The sequence below is a fragment of the Lissotriton vulgaris genome, chromosome 7 (assembly GCF_964263255.1).
Source record: "Lissotriton vulgaris chromosome 7, aLisVul1.2, whole genome shotgun sequence".
NCBI lineage: Eukaryota > Metazoa > Chordata > Amphibia > Caudata > Salamandridae > Lissotriton > Lissotriton vulgaris.
In genome coordinates this window covers 1,191,912,618-1,191,926,488 of record NC_141695.1, presented here as the reverse complement: position 1 = coordinate 1,191,926,488, position 13,871 = coordinate 1,191,912,618, and the positions used below count along the sequence as shown (strand labels likewise).

The 13,871-nt window shown below is 50.1% G+C and overlaps 1 protein-coding gene across 1 annotated transcript in view; it reads right to left on the bottom strand.

The window, feature by feature from the left end:
- The window catches only part of SRCAP (Snf2 related CREBBP activator protein), a 1,720,489-nt gene that overhangs the window by 558,669 nt on the left and 1,147,949 nt on the right, over positions 1–13,871 (bottom strand). Inside the window, exon 24 of the mRNA XM_086931673.1 lies at positions 1,133–1,423. Coding sequence (XP_086787799.1) covers positions 1,133–1,423 — 291 coding nt within the window. The remainder of the gene's footprint in view (positions 1–1,132; positions 1,424–13,871) is intronic.

The window sequence follows — 13,871 nt, the reverse complement described above, 5'->3', positions numbered from 1 at the left end:
CAGCCTTTCTTTCACAGGTATCCGGCCAATGACTTTAATGTGTTGCTCTAGAGGATACCAATGCAACCAGAACCTCTGCACCTGGAATCACCAGAGCAGGTAAAACCGAACTGCTGATGGTCTCTTGGACACTAATCCCCTTCACTGCCAAAAGGAACCTTCCAGAAATGCTTGCAAGTATATGTATGCAGTGTATGTTTTTCTCCATAGAATAACATTAAAGCGTTCGAGGCTCATTCCTCAAATATCGTTAATTTAGCATTTTACGGTTTTACTATAAAAATCCCATCTCTGAAAGTACTTACCTGATTACAAAGATCGCAGTGTCTGTTATTTTTCTAAATCGGTCGAGGATTTTCTTCCCGAGTGATTGTCTCATTTATTGACGCTGCGTGTAAAAGTGCTTAACAATACCCTCTGATAAGCCTAAGCTGCTCGACCACACTGCCTCAAATAAAGCACTTGGGATTCCTAATTTAAGCCCTGTAAACCAATAAGGGTTGTCTGTACTTTTTGAATGGTGTGCCCTTACATTGGTATTACCACATAAAAAGGCAGCTTCCTACACCGGTCGCTTCCGGCGTGGACAACACCACGCGGAGCCTACTGACACTACAGGAGTACTGCTCACGAAAAAAGTTTTCAGATCCAGTCTGAGACCTGGAGATAATTTTAAGTTAAGGAACCAGCGCTAAAAGTCTCTATCAGATATCTGCTGTTCAGAATCTCTATCAGAAACAAGGTGCAGTGAACCATAAGTATGCAAAAATATCTGAACAAGTGACAGACGTCCAAAGACATCAAACAAAACACTGCAACCAAATGTGATTCTTCTAACTGAAAATAGATTGAAGGGCAAACTCCAGCATTCAGGTTCATTTATTTTTAAGAGTTGAAAACATAGCTGGTTTGACAATGCACTACATTCCAGGACCAGCACCATGCCATGAAATGATGAGACCGAGCTCTTCTCTAAACCTCATTTACTGCAAATTTTCACTTGAAAGATTTAAAAATATCTTCTCATTACCACTGCTGTAGGCTGACTATATTAATTCAAACAGGATTAAAAATGAAATAAATTGAACTAGGTCTTGAGATTGCTTATTACCCCATTCAAACCGCTGCTCACCAGCTTGTTCCATGTTGGGGACTGGAGCATGGAGGACTTTCAGCATTGATCGCCCTGGGGCAGGCGGAGGATTTGGGGCACGCATCGGCAAAGGAAGAGGAGCTGGAAACCGCAAAGCTGTTGGTCCGAGAGGAGTTCCAGACATTGTTCCTCTCTGTACAGGTGAGATCAGTGTTGGAATGCCAGGGACAGGAAGTCTTTGCGGTAGACTGACGCCTGGAGGAGTAATGCCATCCTTTGTTGTCTGTCTTACGACGATCTTCATAATCCCAGAGCTGTTCATCAAGGAGGCTAGCAAAGGAAATGAAAAGCAGGACGATGAAAACAGATTAAAAGGCAACACTCAGAAAAACATGCCTAACACTATCCTCACACTAAACGATTTAATATCAGTCTGGACCAACTGGACAAGTTCATTACCTTCGCTAATGCTTTATCTGGTAGAGACTATTTAATAACAGATGACATATCTTACAATTATCCCTAGGCGTCAGACTGGATCCCGGAAAATATTCCTGAGCAGTAACCCATGCGAGCCGGTAGGCGGTGTTAATTGGCTTCGCATGACGCCATCTGCGCTGGATGTGACAGGCGCAGTGCCTATATAGGCACCACCCCAGCGCGCTAAAAGCCAGTTACTTTTCGCAACTTTCCAAGCCAGGAGCACGGAGCCATGAAGGATATTTACCACAGGTGTGGAAAACTAGGCCCCTGAAAGGGTAAAGCCCTGTCCCTAGAAATCCTTTCGCAGAGGGGGGATGATCGGTAAGGAATCTGCTGCTACATAGTGTCTCTACCAGATAGGGCCTTACTGAAGGTAAGTAACTTGCCCATCTTATAGAGACTTCTAGATGCAGATTCCTTACCTTAGAATAAATACTCAAGCAATACCTTCCCGGAGGTGGATCTGCAAAACAATTTCATAACAAAAACTCCAGGACCGAACAGGAAAAGTGTCCATCCAGACAAACCTAACTGCCTAAGCAGTAGCGTTATGTAAATATGTGCAAGGAAGCCCATGTTCCTGCCTGGCAGATGTCCAGGACCAGGACTCTGTGTGCCAACGCAGTGGACACAGTCTTGGCTCTGCTGGAATTATGGGCAATGAGTAGCGATTTTAATATAGAGCATGATCCATTGGGAGACAGTCTACTACTGCACAGCCCTTCCCTTCTTTGCTCCAACATACTGTAGGAAAGTCACTTTTTTACATGGTCACCCACATACCCTTGAAGGACTGTTCAGTGCTTCACCAACCACTTATCTCCCTTGGGGTGAAGCAGCAATTCCCCTGCATCTTTATGTACCGATTGGACTTGTCCGGTACTTCGTTTTTTAGGCCATTGGGCCCACCTAGGGAGCATCTCTACGAAAGAAGGTCATTGTGGTTCAAGAGGTCAGCCCTGTCTCTCCAGCGATTTTTGAGACGCTTAAGCCTCCAGGAGCCCCCTACACCAATACCCTGGTACCGGAGCACATGCAACAACCAAGGTTTGAGGAGTGTGCAGTCGTGACACCACCGCCACCAAAACTAAACTGCCCAGGGAGGGCCGTCAGGACCAATGAGGCTCACACCAGGAGTCGGCCTGCTTTCTTTTGTCTTCCCCTCTCCAAGTTAAGAGTATCCAACTCAAGTTGCCATCCTTCCAAACATCTCTGCATCTGAGCCCCACATCCCATTTTCACGACAGCCAGCTAAGTCCTCTTGCTCCAGAGACCTTCACAAGCCAAGTTCCCCTTTGGGTTCTGAAGGACTTGACCCAAAGTCCCCACTTGCAGACTTTGTTACAGGAAATTTGGCTGTGTAGAGCTCGAGCCTACCATCGCCACGAGCACCTCTGCACCCAGATACACCAGGGCAGCTAAATCCGAACTACTGGTGGTACTTTGGTCGTTTGCCCCTTGCACCTTAAATGTAAAAGTGCACCTTCTACAACCGCGTGCAAGTATATATATTCAGTTTATATATCTTTCCTCCCATCGGATAACAATGCCATATTCAAGACTAATACTTAAAAAAACGTTATTTGAGCATTTTACTGTATCTTTGTAAAATTCATAACTCAAAAATTACTTACCTGATTCAGATGATCTTGGAGTATAAAATTAAATGAAAATCTTTTTTTAATTTTATAAATCAGTCCCAGATTTCTTCTAGAGTGCGAGTACCATTTATTAACTGTGTGCAACAAATGCTTAGCACTCACCTCTGATAAGCCTAAGCTGCTCGACCACATTACCACATAGAGAGCAATCAGGATTATTAAAGTAAGCCCTGTAAACCAATAAGGGAAGTCTGGAATTTTTGCATGGTGTCCCCCTACATTGGCAAACTACATAAAAAAAAACTGCTACCTACACATACTCCACGAAAAGTTGATCATCCATCCAGAACCCTTTTGTGCGGTCATGGTACAAGAAGGCTGTTTTTTCATCCAGACGGAGTTGTTCCTCTTCTTTAGAGGATGTGGTGAAGCGGAAGGCAGGGCGATGGACTGGCCTAAATTAAAGGGATTGACGATATTCGGCCAAAAGCAGGTCGTAGAACCTGCTTCTCCGGTTAGATGTTCATTTTTGGAGGCATGGTTGACGAGGACTGAAGCTCACTGACTCTCCAAGCAGATGTTATGGCCACCAGGAAGGCAGCCTGGATGATGAGGAGCCTGAAAGGACAGTTGTGGATGAGATCAAAGGGAGCAAGCATCAGGAATGTCAGGACGAGAATAAGGTGCCACTAAGGTAAGAAAAAGAGACATCCTGAGATTTCAATCTCCACGCGAAAAGGTGTAGCAGTGCCAGGTTTAGGTGGAGAAACCTCTTTTGGTGCTGCAACAGAAGATCCTTACGAAGGGGCAGCTTGATTGGAGGACCAACGGCAATGCGCAAAAGCTCGGTATACCAAAATCTCATAGCCTAGTCTGTAGCCACAAGAGAAACTTGGGCCCGGACGTTCCTGATCTTCTTGAGAACTCTGGTGCAGGTGTGGTATGGGGAGAAAGGTGTACAGGAGGCCTAAGCTCCACTCAAGACGAAAAGCGTCTCCGAGTGAGAGCCACCTTGGAAACTCCTGAGTGTAGAAGTGGTGTCATGGTGCGTTCTCAGAGGTGGCAAACAGATCTCACCAAGGCTCTTCCCTCTGCTGAAAGAGACCTTGCACCAACTCCGGATGGAGACGCCATTCGTGATCTGCTAGGCATCTTCGGCTAAGCATGTCAGCCCCATTGTCCAGAGAGCCTGCAAGGTGTTGAACCATCAGGGATATGCCCTGGTGTTAGTCATATCCAGAGATGCAGGGCCTCCTGACAACGGGTCCACATCCCGCAGCATCCTTTTTGTTGCTGTACCACATAGCAGTGGTGTTGTCTGTGAACACCTGCTCTAGTCTTCCCTTGATAAAGAGTAGAAGGGCTTTTAATACCAGCCGGATCACCAGGAGCTCCAGAATGTTGACATAGAGTCTGGTTTCCGCCTCTGATCACCACCTCTCCCAGATAACCGCCCCATCCCATGAGTGATGCATCTGTCACTACTGTCAGATCTGTTTGGAGAAGGGAGAGGGATCTGCCGCTGACCCAATCTCGGTGTGTTCACCACCAGTGCAGATTGTTTGTAGTTCCCTTCAAGATCTGGACCATGTCAAAGCAATTTCCCTGATGCTGTGCCCATTGGAACTTTAGGTCCCACTGCAGAACCCGCTGATGCCAGCAGTCATGTTTCACAAGCAGGATGCAGGATCCCAGGAGGCCCAGTAGCCTCAGTTCTCACCAAAATCCAGGCTAGAGGCTGAAACACTGGTATAATAACCCGAATATCCTGGATTCCCCATTCTGGAGGATAGGCCCGAAACTGCACTGTGTCCAGAACCACTCCGATGAAGGGGAGAGTCGGAGAAAGTCCGGTGTAACTCTGGCACGTGAACCCCAGCAAACTTAGGTAGTCCGCTGTAGTCTGGAAATGGGAAAGCCCGCCTTCAAAAGTCAGATGTTGAAACAGGGGAAGACTGAAAAACCCTTTTCTCTGCAGACCAGCTGTAACCACTGCCATCAACTTGGTGAACACCCGAGGGGAGCTGGTCAGACCAAAAGGAACTACACTGAACTGAAAGTACTCATGGTTCACTGTGAACCACAGGTAATGCTTGTGGGCAGGCAGGATGGGAATGTGGAAATGTGTGTCATGTAAGTCCAATACCAATATGCTGTCTCATGGGTCCAGGGCAGACAAGACCTGAGCGAATATGACCAGTTTGAACTTCTCCTTCCGGAGGACGAAATTAAAATGGCATAGGTCTGGGACAGGATGAAGTCATCCGTCCTTCATGGGCACCAGAAATTATCTGGAATATCAACCATGAGCTACTTCTGGTGGCAGCACTCTCTTTACAACTCTATTGGCCAAGAGAGCCAGCGCTTCCTGGCGGAGCAAAGACAGATGGTCCATCAACATGCTGCAAATAGGTTGCGTTGGTGGAGGGAGCAATCCTTCTGGACAATCTGCAGAGCCCACTGGTCAGATGTGATAGACTGCCAGAAGAGCAGGTGATGGTGGATCTTCCTGTCCAAGTGGTCCAGCCTCTTGCATTACTGATCCGGGAGTGCGATTAGAAATGCACCAGGATTTATGTGAGAAGTGGAGGCTTAGACCACCAAGTTTTCCGGAGTAGGGTGTTGTGTGAGAGAGCTGGGGTCCACTGAGGCAGGGCAGTGGCAATAGTCCTGTTCACAGGTGCCCTGGTGTTGGGCTTGGACCAAGTCCCAAGCAGGAGGTCATTAAGAGCCGGATATGAGGTTCAGAAATGAACATTCCTGGTAGAAGCACTTCTGTTAAGACATTCGTCTTGACCACCAACGAGGGCAAGATAAAGTCCAAGACCTCAGCTGCCCTTCTCACCACCATTCCAAATGTTGCTCCCTCCTCTGTAGCCATGGTAGAAGAACGAATATGCTACTTACCAGTATGCATCTGTTCTTGGCATGTAGGGCTGCTGACATTCATATCTGTGCATAGATCGCCGCCTAGTGTTGGGTCCGGATGATTGCACATTGTTGTCCTGGAAGAGTCTTCGAAGTATCACAAGATAGGTGGCTCCTCCCCTGGACTACAGTGCGCATGGGCATCGACTCCATCCCCAGATTGTTTTTAGCCATTGCGGCCAAGATGGAGTGAAACTCAGTGAATGATGACCATGCTACGAGTATATGTGAATACTGCAGTTGCTACAGGCGCCGGGGAGGAGGGTGGGCGATATGAATGTCAGCAGCCCTACATGCCAAGAACAGATGCATACTGGTAAGTAGCATATTCGGTTCGAGGCATGTGGGCTGCTGAATTCATATCTGTGCATAGAATAAATAGCAGTCCCTCCATTAGCGGCGGACGCCCGTGCCAGCTGCAGCAGTTTGAAAAAGTGTCTTGAGAACAGCCTGCCCTACAGCTGCCTGCTGTTTGGAGTGCACATCAACACAGTAATGCTTAGTAAATGTGTGTGTGGTAGACCATGTGGCTGCTCTACATATGTCTTCCAAAGGAATGTTTCCAAGGAATGCCATAGAGGCCCCCAACTTTCTGGTGGAGTGGGCTCTTGGTGGAATGGTAAGAGTACGCTTAGCTTTGATATAGCATATTTGGATACATTCAACGATCCATCTAGCAATACCAGCCTTGGAAATAGGGTTACCTTTGTGGTGTGGTGCAAAGGCGACAAAAAGTTGCTTAGTCTTCCGAAAATCCTTGGTCCTATCAATGTAATACATTAGGGCCCGTTTAACGTCAAGGGTATGGAGCATCCGCTCCGCCAATGATTCAGGATTTTGAAAGAAAATAGGTAATTCGATAGTTTGGTTGCTGTGGAACTGAGACACAACCTTGGGCAGAAACTTAGGATTAGTGCGGAGCACTACCCTGTTGGAATGAATTTGGATAAATGGCTCTTGGATTGTGAGGGCTTGCAATTCACTAACCCTCCGTAGTGATGTAATTGCTACGAGGAAAGCCACTTTCCATGTCAAGAACTGAATATCGCAGGAATGCAGTGGTTCAAAGGGAGGACCCATCAGCCTGGTAAGAACCACATTGAGGTTCCACTCAGGAGCTGGTGGAGTCCGTGGTGGAATGACTCGTTTGAGGCCTTCCAAAAAAGCTTTGATTGCAGGCACCTTGAAAAGTGAAAGGTGCTGTCTATTTTGGAGATACGCGGCCATTGCAGACAGATGAATGCGAATGGAAGTATAGGCCAGATTACACTTGTACAGATGGAAAAGGTAACAGATGATGTTCTGAATAGAAGCGTCCAGCGGGTTAATGTTGTGGTTCGCACAATAAATGACAAACTGCTTCCATTTTGCCGCATAGCAGGCTCTAGTAGTGGGCTTCCTCGCCTCCCGAATGATGTCCATGCAATCGGGAGGTAAGTTTAGGTAGCCAAACTCTAGGACTTCAGGAGCCAGATCGCCAGGTTGAGCTGTTGCGGATCTGGGTGCTGAATGTCGCCATGGCTCTGCGTCAGAAGGCTGGGTGTGAGATGTAACCTTTGATGTGGTACCACGGACAGTTCTAGAAACGTGGTGTACCATGGTTGACGAGCCCACGTTGGAGCAACTAGGATGAGAGTCATCGAGTGTTGCCTGAGCTTGCGTGCCACCAGCGGTATCAGAGGTGCTGGGGGGAAAAGCGTACGCAAATTTGCCTGACCAGTTCATCCATATCGCATTGCCCTGCGACTGTGGGTGTGGGAACCTGGCGGCGAAGCTTTGGCATTTTGCGATCTCCATTGTGGCGAACAGGTCTATCTCTGGATGACCCCACCTTTGGAAGTACGGCTGGAGTACTGATGGATGTATCTCCCACTAGTGCATCTGGTGGCTGTGCCTGCTGAGCAGGTCCGCCATCTGATTGTCCTTGCCCGGGAGATGCTCTGCCATGAGGAAGATGTTCCTCTGAATGGCCCACTTCCACATGCTCTGAGCCAGATGAGACAGCTGCGGAGTGTGTGCCTCCCTGCTTTTGAATGTAGTACATTGCAGTCATGTTGTCCGTCCGAATCAACACGACCTTGTTGCATAGATGTACTTTGAAAGCCTTCAGTGCCATGAAGATCGCCATCAGTTCTAGAACATTGATGTGCATCTTCCCCTGTTGCTGCGTCCATAGTCCCTGCACAGTGTATTGGAGTACATGCGCGCCCCATCCCTGGAGAGAAGCGTCCGTTGTCAGGATAATCTGTGGCACAGGCTCCTGAAACGGTCGGCCCTTGCAAAGGTTTCGTGGATTCCACCAATGCAGAGAGTTGTATGCCCGACCGCTCACCAACACTAGGTCTTTCAACTGGTTGTGAGCCTGAGTCCACTGACGTGCCAAGCACTCCTGAAGCGGACACATATGTAGTCTTGCGTGCGGGACAATGGAGATGCAGGAGGCCATCATGCCTATCAACTGCATGAACACTCTTGCTGAAAGCGAGTGTTGAGGTCTGAATTTTTGGATCAGCGATTGAATGCTGCTGACTCTAACTGAATTCGGCTGTGCTGTGGCCGCCAGAGTGTCTATGGTCGCACCCAGATACTGCCGTATGTGGGCGGGCTGGAGATGGGATTTTGGGTAATTCAGTGAGAATCCCAGATCGTGCAGGAGGTGAATGGTGTGGGACACGTGGTCGGCGCACTGCTGGGCCGACTTCGCCTGAATGAGCCAGTCGTCCAGATAGGGGTAGACGTGGATGTTTTGACGTCTTAGATGCGCCGCCACCGTCGCCAGGCACTTTGTGAAAACCCTGGGTGCCGTGGTGACCCTGAAAGGCAAAACCTTGAATTGGTAGTGCTGGTTTTGGATGGTGAACCCGAGGTATTTTCTGTGTAAAGGATGTAGCGGAATGTGGAAGTACGCATCCTTCAGGTCCAGAGTTGCCAGAAAGTCCCCCTGTTGAAGCAGTGGGAGAACTTGCTGCAGTGTTAGCATGTGGAAATGCTCTGATAGGATGTAAAAGTTGAGGGGCCTGAGATCCAGGATGGGCCTGAGGGATCCGTCCTTCTTTGGAATCAGGAAGTACAGGGAGTAAACTCCCGCGCCTCTTTCCTGCAAGGGTACGAGCTCTATGGCCCCTTTTTGCAGCATGACTGACTTCCTGCTGCAAAAAGTTCAAGTGCTCGCCGGACATAGGACGGTGCCTTGGGGGTATGTTGGGTGGAGTGGATGTGAGCTCCAGACAATAACCAAATTGGATAAGCTTTCTGACCCACCTGTCCGTGGTGATGGACTTCCACACGGGCAGGAACTGCTGGAGTCTCCCCCTGACCTGTGTTGTGTGGTTGGGGGGCAGTGACAATGCGTCACTGTTTGTTGGCGGTAGAGGACCTGGAGCTGTTGTTGCCACGTCCTCTGCCCTTGGCGTTGTTGCCGCGGTATCCACCTCGACCCTTGTTGGCATAAGTAGTCTGGGTGTTGCTTTTGTAGAACTGCGCTGACTGCGAAAGTTGACCCCTTGAGGTGCCTCTAGTAATGGAGCGACGAAAGGACCCACTCCGAAACTGCTGGGACTGCAAGGCACCCATAGATTTTGCAGTGTCGGTGTCCTTAATCTTCTCAAGGGTGGTATCAACCTCAGGGCCAAACAGGTGATCTGGCTTGACTGTTTGGTTCAAGATGGTGGTTTGAATGTCCGGCTTGAACCCAGATATCCTCAGCCATGCATGTCTACGAAGAATAACGCTAGTGTTAATTGCGCGTGCAGCGGTGTCAGCTGCGTCCAGAGCGCACTTTATGGAAGCGTTGGAGATTAGCTTCCCCTCCTGTATTAATATTTCAGCCCCTTCCTTATATTGATCGGGTAAATGTTGCAAAAGGGTCTCTAGGGTATCATAGTGTGCCCTGTCATAACGCGCCAGGAGCGCCTGCGTGTTCGAGATGCGCCATATGTTGGCTGCCTGCGCTGCCACCCTCTTCCCCGAAGCCTCAAAGACCTTTGATTCTTTGTCTGGGGGAGGAGCATCACCCGTAGTCTGCGAGTTGGCCCTCTTCCGGGCATTGGAGACAACCAGGGAGTCCAGAGGCAACTGTCCCTTAATATAAGTTGGATCTGTGGGCGCCGCCTTGTACTTTTTGTCGATCCTCGGGTTGATGACCCTCGCCCTGGTGGGTTCTTTGAAGACCTCAGCAGCGTGCTTTAAAACACCCTTCATCATTGGCAGAGTTTTTACAGTCTTTTCAGAGACAGAAAATGTGTCAAATAGAAAGTCGACGTCCACAGGGTCAGCATGCAGCTCGACGTTGTGATTGGCCGCTGCCCGCTCAATGAGGGCATTGAAAGCCGCAGAGTCCTCAGTGGGGGAAGTTTTCGCTGAGAAAAGCTGAGGGTCCTGTCCAGAATGCGGGTCCCCAGGATCACCACCAGCAGACCAGGGCTCTGCCACATCCTCTGGGTCTGTGTAGACGGGATAGCTGTATTCATCCTTGTCGTCACCCTCACCAGCTTCTACATTGGAATGCAGTGGGCGAGAGTTCGTGAGCCTGTGGTGAACTGGGCTCCACCAAGGCTGGAGTACCAGCAGAGTCCATCTTTCGTTTGAGTGGGATCTTGTACGACTCCAATTGGGGCTCAGGGGTGATTTTCCTCTTCAGGAGGGAAAGCCTGCCCATTTCGGCGTCGATGAAATGCTCCTGACGCTCCTCCTCTGAAAGATGTCGAGGCCGTGGGCCGAGGACCACTAACGACGGTTTCGGCGTCGAAGACACCTTTTCGGGCACGCCGGCTCCCGGTTTAGCAGCGAAAGCCTTCGGCGCCGTCTTAGGCGGCAAGGTGAAAAGGATCGGCGTGGGCGCCTTTGCCAGTTTCTCCAGAGGCTTTGCCGGCGGAGGGTCCTTCGGGTCGACCGCTGCGGCGCCGTCCCTAATGCGCCGTAGGGACTCCGTAACCTTCTTTGTGAACGCGGCGGATGGACGCGCCGGTTCGACAAAGTCCTTAGCGGTTGGTTTTGCAGTGGAGTCCGACGAGGTTCCCCTCGGAGTCGGCGCACTCGGCGCAGCTCCCTTAGCCTTGTCGTGTGGAAGCGGGGCAGAGAGGTTTTTTGGGTCGTCTGGCCGCTTCTTCGGCTCGGTAAAAGACCTTTTGGGGTCGTCGACCGGCTTTTTGTGATCGAGTCGACCCTTGCTGGCGTCGACAGTCTTCGGCGCCGATGCGGCTGCGTCCGACCCCATAACCTTCGGCTTCGACTTAGTAGCCTTCGGGTCGGCCATTTTGACGTGGCTCTTCGGCTCGACGGCCATCTTAGATTTCTTCGGCGCCGAGGCCTCCGAAGTCTTCGATCCGACCAATGCGATGCGCCCTTTCGGTTTCGATATCTCCGGCGTCGAGACCGTAGATTTCACTTTCGGTTTCTGTGTCACCGGGAGTGAATCGGTACCAATGTCCGTGGCCGGGCCAGCAGGCGGGGCCGAGGAACTTACAACAAGGTTTCGGGTAAGGCCCGACGGCGATTCCTCGACCTGGGCCTTATTTATTTGAACGGCCCCGGAGTCAGTCTGAGGAAGCTCTTCGTCCGAGCTATCCTCCATGGTGGCAAGGGCCCCGTCGTCGCCTACCTCCTCGACGACTTCACCGAAATCTTCGGTCTCGGCGTCGTAGTCGTTCTCGACCTCCGACGCGGGGTTAGATTCTGAGATGTCCTGGATATCTTCATCCTCGACTTCCCCAGCATCGAAAATGTCCGTAGGCGGCAGTGCAGATTGCTGGGCCTCCAGGCGCGCAGCTCGACGGAGCTTGAGTGTTTTCTTGGACCGGAACCTGGAACAGGCCATACACTTGGCCTCGTCGTGGTCCGGCGACAGGCACTTGTTGCACACCGGGTGGACGTCGATATGTGGGTATTTCGAGGCACACACCGGACATCGTTTGAATGGACTTCGTTCCATGATGGATGGTCGAAGAGTCTGGAGCGTCGACTAGGCCCTTCCGCGCCGAAAGCACGCGGAAGTACAAGCTTGGCTCGGAGCCGAGGAAAGTTGCGAAGCCGAACGCAAGACAATACCGACGCAAGTCCTAAAGACCTTTTGGTCTCAAGTAAAGTTAAGTTAATTCTTATCGATTCCGACAAGAGGGAACCAAAGACATCCGAACCCAATGGCGGAAAAAAACAATCTGGGGAAGGAGTCGATGCCCATGCGCACTGTAGTCCAGGGGAGGAGCCACCTATCTTGTGATACTTCAAAGACTCTTCCAGGACAACAATGTGCAATCATCCGGACCCAACACTAGGCGGCGATCTATGCACAGATATGAATTCAGCAGCCCACATGCCTCGAACGAAAGCATGCCAGTTTCTGGCGAAGTATCTAGACAGCTGGCGTCGGGCAAATCCTCTTACCAGTTCATGTTATGTCATAATGCTGGAATTCATCTGGGTCCAGAGACACCTCCCACAACTCCTCGAGTCCTAGCCCAAAAGAATAGGGCTCAGGCTCCGGCCTGGAAGACGTGGCTCCCGTTGGTGCTGGAGTCAGGGCCAGGCAATGCCCGTTTGGCTCCGTTTTGGAGTCAGTAATCAGAATGGGGACCGCGCCAATGGTGAATGCAGACAGCGCTTGGAGCGTCGACATCGGGGAAGATCAAGAAGGTACGACTGTTGCCACTACAGCTCCCGGAAACTCTGGGAGGCACAGAGCCAGCCAGGGCGCTGGCTCAACTGTATAGCAAGACCTCAAATGTCAACTCACCCTAATTTCATCCCCCGAAGGATGTAGTGAAGTTGAATACTTCAACTTCTTGCATGACTTACACGAATGACCAGACTACTTCAAGTGCGACTAGGATTTCAGACTCTGCTGCTGCTCCCAGGACCTTCCTCTAGACCGGGATCTGGCTAATCACGGTGTCTCAAAAGAAGCCCTCAAGGCCTTCAGGTTCATTGTGCAACAAATCAGAGCAGGCCTTTCTATCGTGGTCACATTTGAGGCACAAAAGGCATACAAGGTGCAGGTCTGTCCTACATCAAGCAGTGACAGAAACCACAGGCCTGGGAGCCGGCCTTCCGAGAGGACATCCCTGCGACACCAGGAGGAAAACCTCGAAAAGACTCACAAAAGGAGTCGAGAAAATCTTCTGAAAAGGTCTGTCGCTTTAAAATAATTCTAAGGTAAGGAATCTGAGTCTAGAAGTCTTGATCAGATCACTAATACAACATCTACCCTAAAAGCACCAACTTGAATTCACAAAAAAATACATACATTATGTAGGAGAGTAGGGTCTGCAATCCTATGATCACCCAGATTTTTTGCTTTTGTTTCACTGGTTTACGACTTTCTCTGGCTGTGGGCCTGCCAATCAGACCCACAGCCTGGCTGTTCTCTCGCTAAATTGACATGTGTACTTTAGGTGCATTACCCAATTGGAACTGGGCCACCTTTTCAGACCCTGTACCTCAGGGCATCGGTGTACCCAGGGCCTACCAGGGGCTGAAGCATGTATTATGCCACCCCTGGATGGCCATCTAAAACTGACACAACTGGCTGCACGACAGCTGGGGCAAGGTGGCGTACTCGCCCTTTTCTTTAGATATAGTATACCTATATCTAACCCTAAAATGGACACCCGAATTCCTATCAGTCACTCCTATGGCAGGCCTTGACAATCCTGAAGGCAGAGTGCGTGGAATCGTGTGAATTGGGCTCTGGCACGAGCCGAGCCCGGTTGCAGCTTGCGGAACCAAGACCCAATGGCTGTTCCATGATAACGCATACCATGGCGCTAACT